The sequence below is a fragment of the Macrobrachium rosenbergii genome, chromosome 6 (genome assembly GCF_040412425.1).
Source record: "Macrobrachium rosenbergii isolate ZJJX-2024 chromosome 6, ASM4041242v1, whole genome shotgun sequence".
NCBI classification, from domain to species: domain Eukaryota; kingdom Metazoa; phylum Arthropoda; class Malacostraca; order Decapoda; family Palaemonidae; genus Macrobrachium; species Macrobrachium rosenbergii.
In genome coordinates, this window is record NC_089746.1 from 9,409,410 (window position 1) to 9,426,189 (window position 16,780).

The 16,780-nt window shown below is 39.3% G+C and overlaps 1 protein-coding gene across 1 annotated transcript in view; it reads left to right on the top strand.

Moving 5' to 3' along the window:
* The window catches only part of LOC136839171 (mucin-2-like), an 84,615-nt gene that overhangs the window by 39,511 nt on the left and 28,324 nt on the right, over positions 1-16,780 (top strand). The window contains exon 29 of the mRNA XM_067104860.1: positions 4,586-8,309. Coding sequence (XP_066960961.1) covers positions 4,586-8,309 — 3,724 coding nt within the window. The remainder of the gene's footprint in view (positions 1-4,585; positions 8,310-16,780) is intronic.

The window sequence follows — 16,780 nt, forward strand, 5'->3', positions numbered from 1 at the left end:
TAGACTTCCTCACTTATCCTCAGTCCAAGGTTCCGGAGGAGCCTACACTACCGAAGCAACGATGTCGAGTCGCTATATGCGACAGAACTGGTAGTTGCTCAAACAAGATGATTCTCCCTCCGGTCTGGTACTGCCTGACACCTCAAACTTCGGTGTCAATAATGCTGGCATACCAGGCTAACATGTCGCCTGACTGTACAAGGTTCTTTGGCAGAAGAGGAGGGGCTTCTTTTGAAGCTTCCACCTCACTATCCGGACATTCGGAGAGGGTTCTGTTGAGGGCACTTTTTGCGCTCTGCAACAGTCTTTTAGGGAAGAGGATATCTCCTCCATGGTCTATTTCGTGTAGCCGTCGTCAGCAGTAGTGTCACAGCAAGCTATGATTAGTGTGACTGCTCTGGGTTCAAGGGATGTGGAGGGTTGTTGTTCAAACTCGTCTCCAGGGAACAGCCGAAGGTACAAATGTGAAGAAGCCTTCTTCTAGGGAGAATGTCTTAGGGAGAATGTCCTCTCTCTCTCTCTCTCTCTCTCTCTCTCTCTCTCTCTCTCTCTCTCTCTCTCTCTCATTCCAGGGTCTTGTGTCTCCGCATGCTTTCTCTTCAGGTGTGTCTCAGGAATGACTTCCACATCGAGAATGCAGGTATAATCTGGAACGATTCTCGCTTGTTGGATCGTCTGTGATTGTCAGAAGAAGTGCATCTGACATCCGGAAGGTCTATAGTCTCCCCTCTTCCCGACATTCATCTGTACTCAGATGCCTCATATCAAGGTTGGGGAGCAACCTTAGAGGAACCCAGGCTTCGGGCCTCTGGAGGGATCGGGAACGAGAGGAGTCATAACCTTCGGGAACCTCAGGGCTGTAAAGGAAGCCCTCTGGTGTTTCTCAGTCCTAGTGTGCAACACAGTAATGGGTCTGCTTTACGACATCATAACTGCCATGTCGTATCTGAGAACTCGGGGACAAGATCATTAGAACTTAGAGGTGTATACTTTCCACTATTCGGTCTCATTCATCAGGTAATCAGGAATTGCGGTAGTGTCAAGATGTTTATGACTCTAGTTCCTTGCTAGCTGTAATGCTCGCAGTTCCGGAATTCCTAATGCTCCTTACGGAAGTTCCGATGTTCCTCCTCATGCAGAAGATCTTTTAGACAACCGCATTTTCACCATTATCATCCAAACTCCTGCGTGATGAACCTAGTTGCGGGCAACTGCCGAGCAAACAGCTAGACAGTCCAGACACTCTAAAGCTATGTCTAGACAGTGTTTCTTTCAGCTTGAGAAGTCAACCCGTAAGCTTTACCAGGTCAACTTGACATGGGGAAGTCTGTGTCGTAAGGAAGGTCATTCCATCTTTAGGCCTGCCATAACCGAAATAGCTGGTTTTCTTTTATTCCTTCGGAAAGTCAAGATTCTTCCATTTTCGGCTATTGCTGGTTACTGCTCAGCACTTTGCAGTACATTTTCTATCTTCCCGAAAATTTCTAATAGTAAGATCTTCTTTGACTTGTTACGTTCCCTCGGGCTCTCTCGTGAGATTTGTCGGAAGTTCTGTTAAGATAATTGGTTAGGTGTTTTATTTCTTTCTTTTGGCTTCAGCTGCAGATAAAAAAAAAAAAAAAAAAAAAATGGGCAAGCTTCGGGAAGTTTCCTTGGAGGGAAATGATAAGTATTTCTCTTCTTCCGGAAGTTGTGGCCAAGGCTAAAACTCTGCTTCGTTCGTTTAAGGTTCTTTATCAGCAAGTGTTTGGTTCCGGCATCAGCGGGGATGTCTTTATGTCCGATGCGAATATTTATCAAAGGTTGATAAACTCCGTCCGCTTCTGTGTACACTTCCTGTCTCACCGCGGAATCCCACCATGGAATCCTTCCCGTCCGCTGATAAGGATGCGATTACTTGCTTTCGGAGAAGGGTTCCTGATTCCTGGTTCATAAGCGCTCACTACACGAACAAAGTTGCGGGCACACTTCACGATTCTCGTGTGGTGCGAGGTTTATGCCCTTGAACGCAATTTAATTTGACGTGACATTATATTTAGTATTTAACAGTTTTTTTTTTTCATTACCGCACAGTATTCGGAGTATGTCCACTTCATCTTCCTTTCTAAGGAATGGTTCAGAGCTTTCTATTCTGGAGGTAGTTTACTTGCAAGTCCGTCTTTGTTTTCTTCCTTTACTTACGAGACGTTCAATTCGCTCCACCACGTATAGTGGCGAATTCTCCTATCTAGGGTGCGTTCAATTAGCTGAGGTGGTATTCTCTTAGTGCGAAGACTCGGAACGTTATTCACTTAGTCCACGTTTAACAGCGAAGTCTATTATCTAGGGTGAGCTCATTTAGCTAAGGTAGTACTCACGTAGTGCGGTGATTATTAGGTTAACTGGATAGAGAAATTCCTTCTAGGCTTTAGAATCTTAAGCAATAGTGATAGTATAATCACATGAACTTAAGTTTAGTACATCTTAAGTATCCTAGTCTTTGATAGTTTCCCTACGAGAGTCCAAAGAGGTGATCTCGTAGGCTAGCCTAGGTTGTTTTGTCGGCGCTGGGATACTTCTGCGCTCGTCGGCCTTTGCCACAACCTGCAGGGCGGAGGGCCATCGGCTCGGCGCACTGCCTCATTCCCTCCTTAATGGGTAGGCTCTGAATAGTCACTTGGGAGATGCATCGGTCTCCTTTTTACATGAAAGTTATTCTCTTAGTACGTGTGTAGCCGCTAACCCTTCTATCTTGAGTGCATTCATTTAGCTAAGGGGGTACTCTCTTAGTGCAGAGGTTCTTAGAGGCGGCCACTTGGAAGTCCGTGTCGGTTTTCACGACTTTCTACCTAAAAGACATTCAGTTTTCTTCGAAGAAGAATTTCTTGCTTGGTCCCTTTGTGACGACCAACTCGATCTTATAATTACGTAGTAATGTTAAGGGTGGGGGGAACTCTAGGTAATGAACATAGTCTGAGGAAATTTGGAATTTTGGATTCTCTGTTAGTCGGGGTTCATAGTGATAATATTAAGTTTGACGTTAGTACTGTGAAGATAGGCAGATCCAGTGGACAGGTTTGGTTTCTTCAACCTCCTCTGTGCAGACATTGGCGGCAATGGATGGCGAAGAACTCGAAGACCTGCACACTCAACTTCTCCTCCATACATGAGAGGCTACAGTAGCCACATGGGAGGTTCTTCGTACCCCTCCATACATGAGAGTGCTTTGATTAGCCACATGGGAGGTTCATCGTACCCCTCCATACATGAGAGTGCTTTGATTAGCCACATGGGAGGTTCGTCATTCTCCACTAATCATGGGAGGCTATGATTAGCCACATGGTAGGTTGGTTTTTATTTTTTGCTACTCTCTATCCATGAGGAGGTTTGAATACCACATGAGAGGTAGCTCAACTCAGACCCTCCATAAATGAGAGTGCTTTGATTAGCCACATGGTAGGTTGTTTTTCATTTTGCTACTCTATCCATGAGGAGGTTTGAATACCACATGAGAGGTAGCTCGACTCAGACAGTACCTAGACATGAGACTGACGTCGGGGGTACTCTCTCTACAGACATTCTTACCTGCCGAGTGGGATAACCAGGTGAGGATACATTCATTTATACAGAGTAGGCAAATAATGAGTTACCTGCTTTCCCTGTTGGCAGGTCGGGCTAAATTAGATTGATCCCACCTCCACTAAATTTTGTTAATCGGGCTAATTCAGATGTTCAGGGAGTGTATTGCAATATGAAGTTTTCATAATAAAACTAATATTGTAATACTTACCTGAACACCTGAATGATTCCCACCCTCCTCCCCACTTCAATTTGAATAGTGGATAACGCAATTGGGGTATCTCGGTCTCACTCGGCTGGGACTTGCAGCAGTGTTGCCAACGGTACTTCAGGTAACTCATTTGACTAGATTTTCCTGTAAGCGTTGGTAACGCTTACAGTTTATTGGTAAAAGCTATGGGGATGTAGTTCGGGCTGGTAGGTGACCAGGGCTAATTCAGGTGTTCAGGTAAGTATTACAATATTAGTTTTATTATGAAAACTTCATACTGACTGTCCAATGTGCAAAAATTACACTGTTTGGAACTCAGTGCCTTTTTTCCATTTGAAGTGTTGAAACTTTTCAATTACCTTGTTTTTCGGTAGTTCATATCTGATTTACAGTAGATGACAGGAAATATTTTATAAGAAGTTGTCAGACATTAGAATTCTCATGTGTGTCTTCACAGGGTCTCACACTTTCCAACATTGTACATTACTTGAAATCTTATATACTTTACATGCTTATCGTAAAAAATGCTTAAACATTACACACTTTATATTAGTAATGGTTTATGACTGGATGGATATTTAATGCATAATTAAAGCTGTTTGATGTAATTTTTTCTGACAAAGACTATTGAAATATTCAGAAACTCATATTAACCTGTATTGCATTGTTTGATGCACATTTGTATTTTATTATAAAAAAAATTCTCCTAATCCATGTTTATAATGAAGTACTGCACTAGGATTTTGTTGTATGTTTGCCCCTTGTTTGCATTGTCAACTTGTGTATAAAATTGTATTGTTTACAAAACCCATCCAGATTGAAGATGAATCAGAAGGAAAGATTAAAACAACAGCGTCAGCAGGATCGTCTAGTGAATCATCAGTAACATCATCAACCTCACATACCACATCTGCAAGCTCTACTTCTACAACTCATAGTTTGCCTTTTTCTTCGACTAATACTCTAACTTCAGAATCTAATAATCTAACAGATTCTTCACCATCAACTTTGACAACCACCGCTGTTACATTCACAGCCACCACCATACCACTTACTTCTTCAGTCACCACTGTACAAACAGCCAGTGCAACCACAACTGTACCAGTAGCTTATACAACCACCAATGTCACTGCAACTTCAACAACCACACTCTCATCAACTACTTCAGCCACCACTGTACCAACTTCTTCAACCACTAATGTCCCAGAAACTTCTACAACCACCACTTTACTAACATCTTTGAACACTACTGCAACAGCATTTACCACAACTACCACTGGAGCTTCCATGATTTCAACTCCAAATGTATCAGCAACTTTTACAACCATTACTGCACCAGCTGCTCCTTTGACCACTTCTCTACTTGCAACTTCTTCAACCACTACTAAGCCAACAATTGTATCTGGAACATCTACACCTACAATTGAACCAACAACTTCAGCAGCCACTACTTTACCAGGAACAAATTCATCCCCCACTATACCAGCAACTAATTCAACCCCCACTATACTGGTAACTTCAACAACCACACTACCAAGTGCCTCAACAACCACCGCTGTTCAAGCACTTTCATCAGCCATAGTTGTGCTAACAACTCCTACAACCACAATTGCTCCAACAAATTATACAAAGACAGTTGCACCAGCAAATTATACAATCACAGTTGCACCTGCAAATTATACATTCACAGATACACCAGAAAACTATACAACCACAGTTGCACCTGGAAAATATACTCCCACAGTTACACCAGCAAATTATACAACTGCAGTTGCACTTGCAAATTACATTACCTCAGTTGCACCTGCAAATTTTACAACCACAGTTGCATCAGCAAATTATACAACCACAGTTGCACCAGCAAATTACACTACCACAGTTGCACTAGCAAATTATACAACCACAGTTGCACCAGCAAATTATACTACCACAGTTGCACTTGCAAATTACACTACCTCAGTTCCACCAGCAGCAAATTATACAACCACAGTTACACCAGCAAATTATACAACCACAGTTGCACCTGCAACTTCTTCATCATTCCCTCAAACAATAACTCCTTTGGTTACCAGTTTAGCAGTGCCTTCTTTGAACACCACTGCAACAGCAATTTCCACAACCACCACTGTATCTTCAATGGCTTTGGCTCCTAATGTATCAGCAACTTATGCAACCAATACTGTACCAGCAGCTTCTTCAACCACTTCCGTACTAGCAATGTCTTCAATCAATACTCCTCCAGCAACTTCTGCAGCCACAACTGCATCTGGAACATCTTCCCTTACAGTTGAACCAACATCTTCAGCAGCCACCACTTTACCAGCAACTAATTCAACCCCCACTATACCAGTAATTTCAACAACCTCATTACCAGGTGCCTCATCATCTACCACTGTTCAAGCAACTTCATCAGCCATTGCTGTGACAGTAACTTCTACAAGCACAGTTGCACCAGAAAACTATACAACCACAGTTGCACCAGCAAATTATACAACCACAGTTGCATCAGCAAATTATACTGCCACAGTTGCACCAGCAAATTATACAACCACAGTTGCATCAGAAAATTATACTACCACTGTTGGTGCGACAGTGGTAGTAAACTATACAGCCTCAGTTGCACCTTCAAATTATACAACCACAGTTGTACCAGCAAATTACACTACCACAGTTGCACCTGCAAATTATACAACCACAGTCGCACCAGCAAATTATACTACCACAATTCTACTGGCAAATTATACAACTACAGTTGCTCCAGCAAATTATACTACCACAGTTGCGCCTGCAAATTATACAACCACAGTTGTACCAGCAAATTATACTACCACAATTCTACTGGCAAATTATACAACTACAGTTGCTCCAGCAAATTATACTACCACAGTTGCGCTTGCAAATTATACAACCACAGTTGTACCAGCAAATTATACTACCACAATTCTACTGGCAAATTATACAACTACAGTTGCTCCAGCAAATTATACAACCCCAGTTTTACCAGCAAATTTTACTACCACAGGTACACCTTCAAATTATACAACCACAGTTGCATCAGAAAATTATACTACCACTGTTGGTGCAACAGTGGTAGTAAACTATACAACCTCCATTGCACCTTCAAATTATAAAACCACAGTTGTACCAGCAAATTACACTACCACAGTTGCACCTGCAAATTATACAACCACAGTCGCACCAGCAAATTATACTACCACAATTCTACTGGCAAATTATACAACTACAGTTGCTCCAGCAAATTATACTACTACAGTTGCACCTGCAAATTATACAACCCCAGTTGCACCAGCAAATTATACAACCACAGTTGCATCAGCAAATTATACAACCACAGTTGTACCAGCAAATTATACAACCACAGTTGCATCAGAAAATTATACTACCACTGTTGGTGCAACAGTGGTAGTAAACAATACAGCCTCAGTTGCACCTTCAAATTATACAACCACAGTTGCACCTGCAAATCATACAATCACAGTTGCACCAGCAAGTTATACTACCACAATTCTACTAGCAAATTTTACGACCACAGTTACATCTGCAAATTATACAACCACAGTTGCACCAGCAAATTATACTACCACAGGTGTACCAGGAATTTTTACAAGAGCCACTGCACCGGCAACTTTTTCACCATTCCCTCAAACAGTTGCTCCTTCGGTCACCATTTTACCAGCAACTTCTTTGAACACCACTGCAACAGCAATATCCACAACCATTGTTGTATCTTCCATGGTTTCAACTCCAAATGTATCAGCAACTTCTGCTACCAGTATTGTACCAGAAGCTTCTTCAACCACTTCTGCACTAGCAACATCTTCATCCAATACTCTTCCAGCAACTTCTGCAGCTACAACTACATCTGGAACATCTTCACCTACAATTGAACCAACAACTTCAGTAGCTACCACAATACCAAACACTTCGAAAACCGCAGCTGCACCTTCAGTTTCTAAAACCACAGTTGCACCATCAACTTCTTCAGTGAGTGCTGTGCCAGTAAGTTTTACAACCACTACTTTAAAAGACACTTCTTCAGCAAATACTGTACCTGAATCATCTACAGTCATAACTATACCTGGAACCTCTACAACCACTCCTTTAACTGTCCCTTCTTTAACAACTTCAAGTATTGCATTGCCAGCAAGTACAATTGTCCCAGCAAGTTCTACATCCACTACTTTAACAGCAACTTCTGTTCCAAAAACTTCGGCTACAACTGCTGTACCAGCAACTCTTTCAACCACCAGTGTATCAGCAACACTTGCAACCATCTCTGTACCAGAAACAGCTGCTGTACCAACAGCTTTTTCAACCACCACTGCCCCAAGGTATTCTTCAACCAGTGATGTAATGGCAACTTCTACATATACCACTGTACCCAACATTTCAACCACTTATTCATCAGTAGCCTCTAAAACCATGCAGGTTCCAGCAACTTCTGCATCATCAACTAAACAAGTTGCTTCCTCTTCTGCCACTGATCCAGCAACTTCCACAAACACCAACATATCAAGAGGTAATGATACACAAATTTATAGAAATATTTGTTTATTGTGTCTGTAGTAGATAATCAAGTTTTTCCAAGATGTACTGTAATTATGTTGATACTTTAAGCATTATGAAAAATATTATGCTTTAGTAACTGTTTGGCTTATTGGCCTTATAATTGTTTTTCAATTTTAATGTAGAAGTACTCCTCATTTTTATAGAATTTTAATTACTATTTATTCCTTTTGGATTTCATTATTTTTCCATTACAGTTAAAAAATATTGTATACTATTTTGGATGTAGCCATCCTGATATTTTTAAATTATTAATTTTTGTTGACTGTTATGTGTATTTGGTGTCTATTTCATGTATTAGAAGTATTTGTTCATATGGTGAAACATACAAAATCTCAACATGTTCAGATTCCTCATTCAGTACAAAAAGATCTGGCCCTTGGTGTGCATCTTGGAATTTAAGTTTGAACATTGTAGATTTAGTCCAACATGTTTCATTTTAAATTAGACCTAGTTGTTTTTCTAAGAGATAAATGCATATTATTCATGATTTTTCAATATTTCTGAAACTACATTTGGTGTTCTGCTAAAAGTAATTTTGTATATTTTGCACATTACCTTTGCTTGTCAGTCAAATATTTCTTCAAGAAAAGGATGCTTGGTTAGTTCCTTACCAAATCAGCCTTAGTTCTTCTGATTAAACTGGTACCCCACATTTGTGCCTTCCTAGTTGGAAATAGATGTGTATATATTTCATAAATCCAAATTGGTTTCATCTGTACTTTTCTCTTAAGACATTTTTACAAGACAAGGACTAAGACATTGCATCGTGACAGACATTGACAATATACAGTATGTGCCAGGGTGATAGTACAAATGATTGGAAAAAATTTTCAAACATGTTCAGTAGAAAAGAGGAGTAGTAAACACATTAGCACGCCATTTACCTATATTTTGTTTTTTGCTATTAAGAACGGTAAACTACCTTCTTTAAAATTTGTACATTATACATATTTACATTATGCATATTTCTCTTGGAATAAATGAATCAAGTTTTTACATTCTTAACTTAATGTTCATGTTCTTACAGAAGCTCTCTTTCTTAAAACTAGATTCAAGAGACAGGGAATAATCTTTGAAATTATCACTCTATGGTAGTACAATCAGGTTTTCTATCTTTTATAATTCTTTAAAGTCCTTTTTGCCACTATTCATCGTTTGTCTAATAAAGAATCAGTATATTTTAATGTCTTGTCTGTATTTCTAAGTACATCTGTTTAATCATCAATGTACTCAGGGCTACAGACACATAATTATCTTAAAAACATAGATGTGAAAAATGATTTTTTTTATTTATTGCTTTGGTAAGAGTAAAAATGTATAGTGACAGAAAGTCAAAGGTATCCAAAATCCCTTCTTCACCTTCAGTAAGAACATTTTTTCCAACAAACTCAGCAACCATATGTGATTTCACAACTTCTGAGTCACATTCAAGAACCAGACTTTCAACAAACAAAATTGCTCTGCTTACAGTTTCAACTTTCCCAACAAACATGCTTCCTACAGCCACAGCACCTCCAACTACTACATTAATTATAACTTCATTAATGACCCCTACAGACCCTGCAACCTCAACAGCTAGCACATTACCTACATCATCAGTAGTTACAACTATTATCATAGTGTCAAAACCTACTACTAGTGTTCACTTCTGCAACCTTATTATCCACAACTATTCTTGTAAGATCAGTGACCAGTTTTTCCCAACATCTTAAAAGCAACTCATACCATCATTCAAACCACTATTGCACAAGCATCGTCTGCTACAATATCTCCTGTACTAATATTTATAAACTTTGCTGTGCTAAATACAACTTAAACAACCTTACTTGACTCTACCTCAGTTGCCAGTTTACATGCAACAATCACTACCACTCTTCCAATAATGTCAAGTAATAGTACTGGAAGTGCATCTCCAGCAGTCCCTATAGCTTCTGTAATGACTAGTTTTCCTTAGACCTCTGCAATCACTACTACTTAAAAGAAATTCAGATTAATAACAACTATTAGACATACAGCTCCAGCTACTCCCTATACCTCAATTTCATTAAGCACTCGTGGCACCTACTAATGTACCTACAATTTCAGCTTCTAATGATTCAACTTTCTAACCAATTAACACTAGACACATATCCTTAGTGACTACATTAAGTACTATCATTGTATCCTCAACCTCAGTACAGTAACCAATACACTTAGAGCAGCATCAGTAAGCAGCATTTAAACCACAGATTCAGAACCTATTCCTTGTTCAACCACTTATGAACCTGCAGTGTCTACCTGCCATTATTCCATCAACTTCAAACTCTACTGCTATTCCACTGACTTCCCGCAGCCCCTCTAGTAACTAGTTTACCTTTAACTACAACCTTTAAAATGGTCCTAACAAAACTGAGCAGTTCCACTGTCCCAATAATAAATGTACCTTCTACTGCTCCAACATCACCAACCACTGCACTCCCACAGACTTAAACCATTGAAGGAATCACACCACCTAACCCTATTCCTGAAACTGTAATGACTAGTAATGTAAATTTCAGTCCAGTCAATTACTCTTTTTGTCAAATACATTAATGACTATCACTTTACCCACACCTTTATTGACCACTGCTGCTCCAGCATTATTAAACAGCAGCATCGTAACTGCAGTTTCAATAGTCACATCAACCTTTACAATTGCTCCAATTTCAAGCATTACTGCAGTACCTACAACCACTACAACTCTAGAGTCATCTACAGCTACTAATGTGATAAAAAATACCACTCCACCAGAAATCTTAATGACCACCAATATACCCAACAATTTAAGGACAAATACTCTTTCAACTACATTAATTACTAACAACATTTCAAATACATCAAGTATTACAAATGTTTGTTACATTAAGTACTACAAATGTATCCTCACATTCAGTAATCAACACACTTCCAGCATCTTCAGGAAGCAGCATTATAACTACAGATTTAGCATCTCCAATGGTCCTTACTTCAGCTGCAAGTGAATCTTCAGCATCTACCTTTGCCAGTGTTCCATCAGCTTCAAATTCGACTGCTGTTCCACTGACTTCTGTAATTACTGAGACATTATCAATATGTACATCAGTTCCTTTAACCCTGACATCTTACAATGTACCAATAACCTCGTCTGTATTAAATAATTCCCATATACAAACAACACAAAGCAATTGTTTTCCAGTTATGCCAGCTTTCAATGATAGAAATATGAATTCAACAACCGTGCTAGCTCTTCCTCTAACTACTAGTCAACAATCCGCTTCTGCAAGCGCTGCTCCAGCAACAATAAATTCCATAACCAAATCATCAATTTCTACACCTATACCCACCAAATTTTTAGTAACAAACCTTAAAAAGTTCCAGCAACATTGAGCAGTCCACCTGCCCCTAAAATATCTACATCTATTCCTTCATATCAATCCACTAAACTTTCACAGACTATAGCCAGTGGAGGAATCATATCCCCTACCCATGTTCCTGTAACTTTAACATCTAATAATGTAAATGCCAGTTTTGTTAGTTCTTCTGTTTCAAATACATTAATTAATGACATTAATCCTACCATTTCATTGACCACCACTGCTACAACATTATCAAACAGCACCATCTTATCTAGTGTTTCAAAAGCCCTGCCAACTTCTGTTTCTCCAGTATTTCAAACACTTCCACAGTAAATGCAACCACTACAGCCCTAGAGTCATCTACGATTACTAATGTAATGAAAACTAACACTGCACCAGCAACCTTAACAGCTCCTACTATACCCAGCATTTCAGCTACCCCTAATCTTTCAAATACATTAATTAATACCAATGTTTCAGCTTTATTAACTTTTACAGATGTATCAAATACATTAATTACTGCCAATGTATCCTCAACCTATGTAACTAGCACACTTCCAGCATCATCAGCAGTCAGCATTATCACCACAGATTCAGCATCCCCACTTGTCCGTAATTCAGCTACTGAAGATCCTTCATCATCAACCTCTGCCAGTGTTCTATCATCTTCCAACTCTGCTGCAATTCCCTTGACTTCTGTAACAACTGATGCAGTAACAGTGACTAAATATAAGTCCTTTACCCTTACCGACTACCAGACTACCAGTTTACCAATAGCTTCATCTACATTAAATACTTCCCATGTACAGAAATTAGGGACCAACAGTTTTCCAAAAATGCCAACTGTCAGTGCTACAGTTCTTAATATAACAACCGTGCATAATCTTCCTCCAACCAATAGTCAGCCACCAGCTTCTACAACCCCCACCATTGCTGTCCCATCAGCTGTACATTCTACAACCCAAGCCACAGCTTCTATACCAACCACCACATCAGAAACCAGTGTATTTTTCCTTCATTTCCAACCACAACACATAACAATTTTAACAAGTAAAGCAATCTTGCTACCTAGCCCTGTACTTACAACTTTAACATATAGTAATGTAAGCACCAGTTCAGTTACTTCCTCAGTTCCAGATGCTTTTTCACTATCACTGAGCCTAAAGGTTCACTGACCACCAGCGCTCCAACATTATCAAATAGCAGCATTTCAACAACAGTTTCCAAAGACCAGTCAACTTCTACATTGCTCCAATAATTTCAAGCACTTCCACAGCACCTGCAACCATCAGAGCTCTAGAGTCAAATACAACTACTAATGTAGTCACAACTACCATTGCACCAGCAACCTTAACAGCTGCTAATATACCCAGCACTTCATCTACTCCCAGTCTTTCAAGTACATTAACTACTACAAGTTTGTCCTCAACCTCTGTTACCAGCACACTTCCAGCAGCATCAGCAAGAATATTTATAACCTCATATTCAGTGTCCCCATTTGTCTTTACTACAACCACTTATGAACCTGCAGGATCTACTGCTATTCCAACAACTTCAGTAACTATTGATGCAATATCAGTGGCTAGCACAATTCCATTCCCCTTTACAACTTCTGTTGTACAAGTAACGTCATCTACAATTAATACAGCCAATGTACAGACATCACAGACCAACAGTTTTCCAATGATGCTGACAGTTAGTGCTACAAATATAAACTCAAAAATGCCTTCTCTTGCTACAATACTTAGTTGCCTACCGGCTTCTAAATCTACCATCAATACTGTTCCATAAACTGTAAGTCCCATGACCCAAACCTCAGCTTCTACTCCTATACAAACCACCTCTTCAGAAACCAGCGCATCTGTGACTTCAGTCCTTAAGAAGGTTCCAGTAACAGGGAGCAGTACCACTGTGCCTACAATAGTGGTATCATCAGCTGGTCCTTCATCTCCAACCACAACACTTCTACCATTTTTACTGGTGAAGGAATCATACCATCTTAACATCTAGTAATGTAAACATCAGTTCAATTACTTCCTCAGTTTCAAATTCATCACACTGTCACTGTACCCACAAGTTCATTGACCAACACTGCTCCACCATTATCAAACAGTAGCATTTTAACTGCATTTTCAAAGGCCCCATCAACTTATACCATTACTTCGATAATTTCAAGTACTTCCACAATACATACAACCAATATAGCTCCTCAGTCATCCACAACTAATAACTCGATTAAAATTACCTCTGCACCAGCAACCATAACAGCTGCTAATTTACCCACCATGCCAGCTACTTTCACTCTTTCTTCTCTACATTAATTAATAATATGGGTTAAAGTTCTTCAAGCATTACAAATGAATCAAGAACATTAAATACTTCCAGTGTATCCTCAGCCTCAGTAACTAACAATTCCAGCAACATCAACAAGCAGCGTTATAACCGCCGATTCACCATTCCTAACTGTCCTTCATTCAGCCATCAGTAAACCCTCATCTTCAGTAACTCCAACTACTCCCACTGTTTCAACGACATTCATTCCTGACAATATGTCAAATGCATCAAGCATTACAGATATGTCAGTTACATTAAGTACTACAAATCTCAGTAACCATCACCCTTCCAGCAGCTTCAATAAACGGCACTGTAACCACATATTTAGCATCCACACCTGTCCTTTCTTCAAACACAAATGAACCTTCAGTGACTATGTCTGCCAGAGTTCCATCACCTTCAGATTTGACTGCTGTACCTCTGACCTCTGTAACTATTGAGGAAGAATCAGTGTCTAGTTTAGCTCCTTTACCCATAACAGCTTCAAGTGTACCAAGAACTTCATCTACATTAAAAAAAAAAGATTAAATTCTTCCAAAATACAAACATCACAGAACAATAGTTTTCCAGCAGTGCCATCTCTCAATAATACAAACATGAGTTCAACAACCATGCCTCCTCTTCCTCCAACCACTAGTCAACAATCTACCCCTAACACTGTTCCATTAACTGTAAGTTCCATGACCCTGTCCTCATTTTTAACACCTATACCTATCACCCCTTCAGATTCCAGTGTATCTGTGACTTCAGTACTTAAAAAGGGTTCAACAACACTAATATCTGTAGCTTCTACTGCTCCTTCATTTCCAACCACTACACAAAAGATTTTAACCAATGAAGGAATCACACCAGGTAGCCATGTTCTTGCATATTTAATAACTAGCAATGTAAACACTAGTCCAATTATTTCCTCTGTTTCAGATGCATTAATCACTGAAACTATACCCACAGTTCCAGTGCCCACCACTGCTCCAGCATTATCAACTAGCAGCAGTGTAACTACAGTTTCAAAAGTCCCATCAACTTCGATCCTTGCTCCTGCAATTTCAAACACTTCCACAGTACAGTACACTCAACTATAGCCGATTCACTTAAGGTAGATTCTTGAGCCTATGAGACGTTTGTTTGGTGGCCTCTGATTGGCTGGTACTTGGAGGTATGCAGCTCACTCACAGTTTCATTTTAACATCTGTAGCTCAGAAAACTTGCAACATGTTTATATTTCTTCATTTATCTCACGTTTTACACAAGATAGGAAAGTTCTGATCATATCATAGGATTCGGTATTAATTGTATAACTAAATATGATTTCCTGAAATCAGTAAGATAAAACACAAAGGAATTACAACACGTAAAAGTGAAGAGAGAAGCATTTCATTCTTTATACCTGTTTTTACATATCGTCGGATTTTGCATCATTCATACGATCAAGATAAAATAAAACTTGTTTTCATACAGTAAATTCACCCTGAATACGCTTGTGCTTTCAGATTTCAGATGCGTGTGATATGTGAAGAGAAAATGAAGAATATGTCGTATTATGTTGCATCCGTTCTTGACTCAGTTTGCCTAGAGACGGTGATAATGATTGCATTTATTTTTAGAAAATGTAATGACATAATAATACAGCAAATATTGTCGAAACTGCAAACTTCACATATCGCTAATTGGCAACTGTCAATGGCTGATCATCATCACCGTCTCTTGGCAAACCGAGTCAAGAACGGATGCAACATAATACGACATATTCTTCATTTTCTCTTTACATATCACATGCATCTAAAATCTGAAAGCACCAGCGTATTCAGGGTGAGTTTATTGTATGATAACACAAGTTTTACTTAATCTTGATCGCATGAATGATGCAAAATCTTATGATAAGTAAAAACAGGGATAAGGAATGAAATGCTTCTCTCTTCACTTTTACTCGTTGTAATTCCTTTGTGTTTTATCTTATTGATTTCAGCAAATCATATTTAGTTGTACAATTAATACCAAATCCTATGGTATGACCAAAACTTTCCTTCCTATCTTGTTCAAAACGTGAGATAAATGAAGATATATATAAACATATTGCTAATTTTCTGAGCTACATACGTAAAAATGAGACAGTGAGCGAGTTGCCTACCTCCCAGTACCAGCCAATCAGAGGCCGCCAAACAAATGTCTCGTAGGCCCAAGAATCTACCTTAAGTGAATCGGCTATAGTGCAGATTCAGAGTCACCTACAACTACAAATGTGTTCAAAACTACCGCCGTACCAGCATCCTTAACATCTGCTTATATTCCAAGTATTTCAGCTACTTGCAGTCGTTCAAATACATTTACTACTACCATTGTTTCACCTACAAGTATTACAAATGTATCATTTGTGCTAAGCACTACCATTGTATCCTCATCTTCAGTACCCACCAAACTTCCAGCAGCATCACCAAGCACAATTGTCATCACAGATTCAATGTCACCATTTGTCCTTGATGCAACCACTAAAATGCCTTCAGTGTCTACCTCTGCCAATGTTCCATCAGCTTTAAACTCTACTGCTGTGCCCCTGACTTCTGAAACTACTGATGAAGTATCAATGTCTAGCACTGTTCGTTCACCCGTACCAACTACCAGTGTACCAATAACTTCATCTTCATTAAATACTTCCCATGTACGGAAATTAGAAACGAGCACCTTTCCAATAATGCCAACTGTCAGTGCAACAAGAATAAATTTAACAACCATGTCT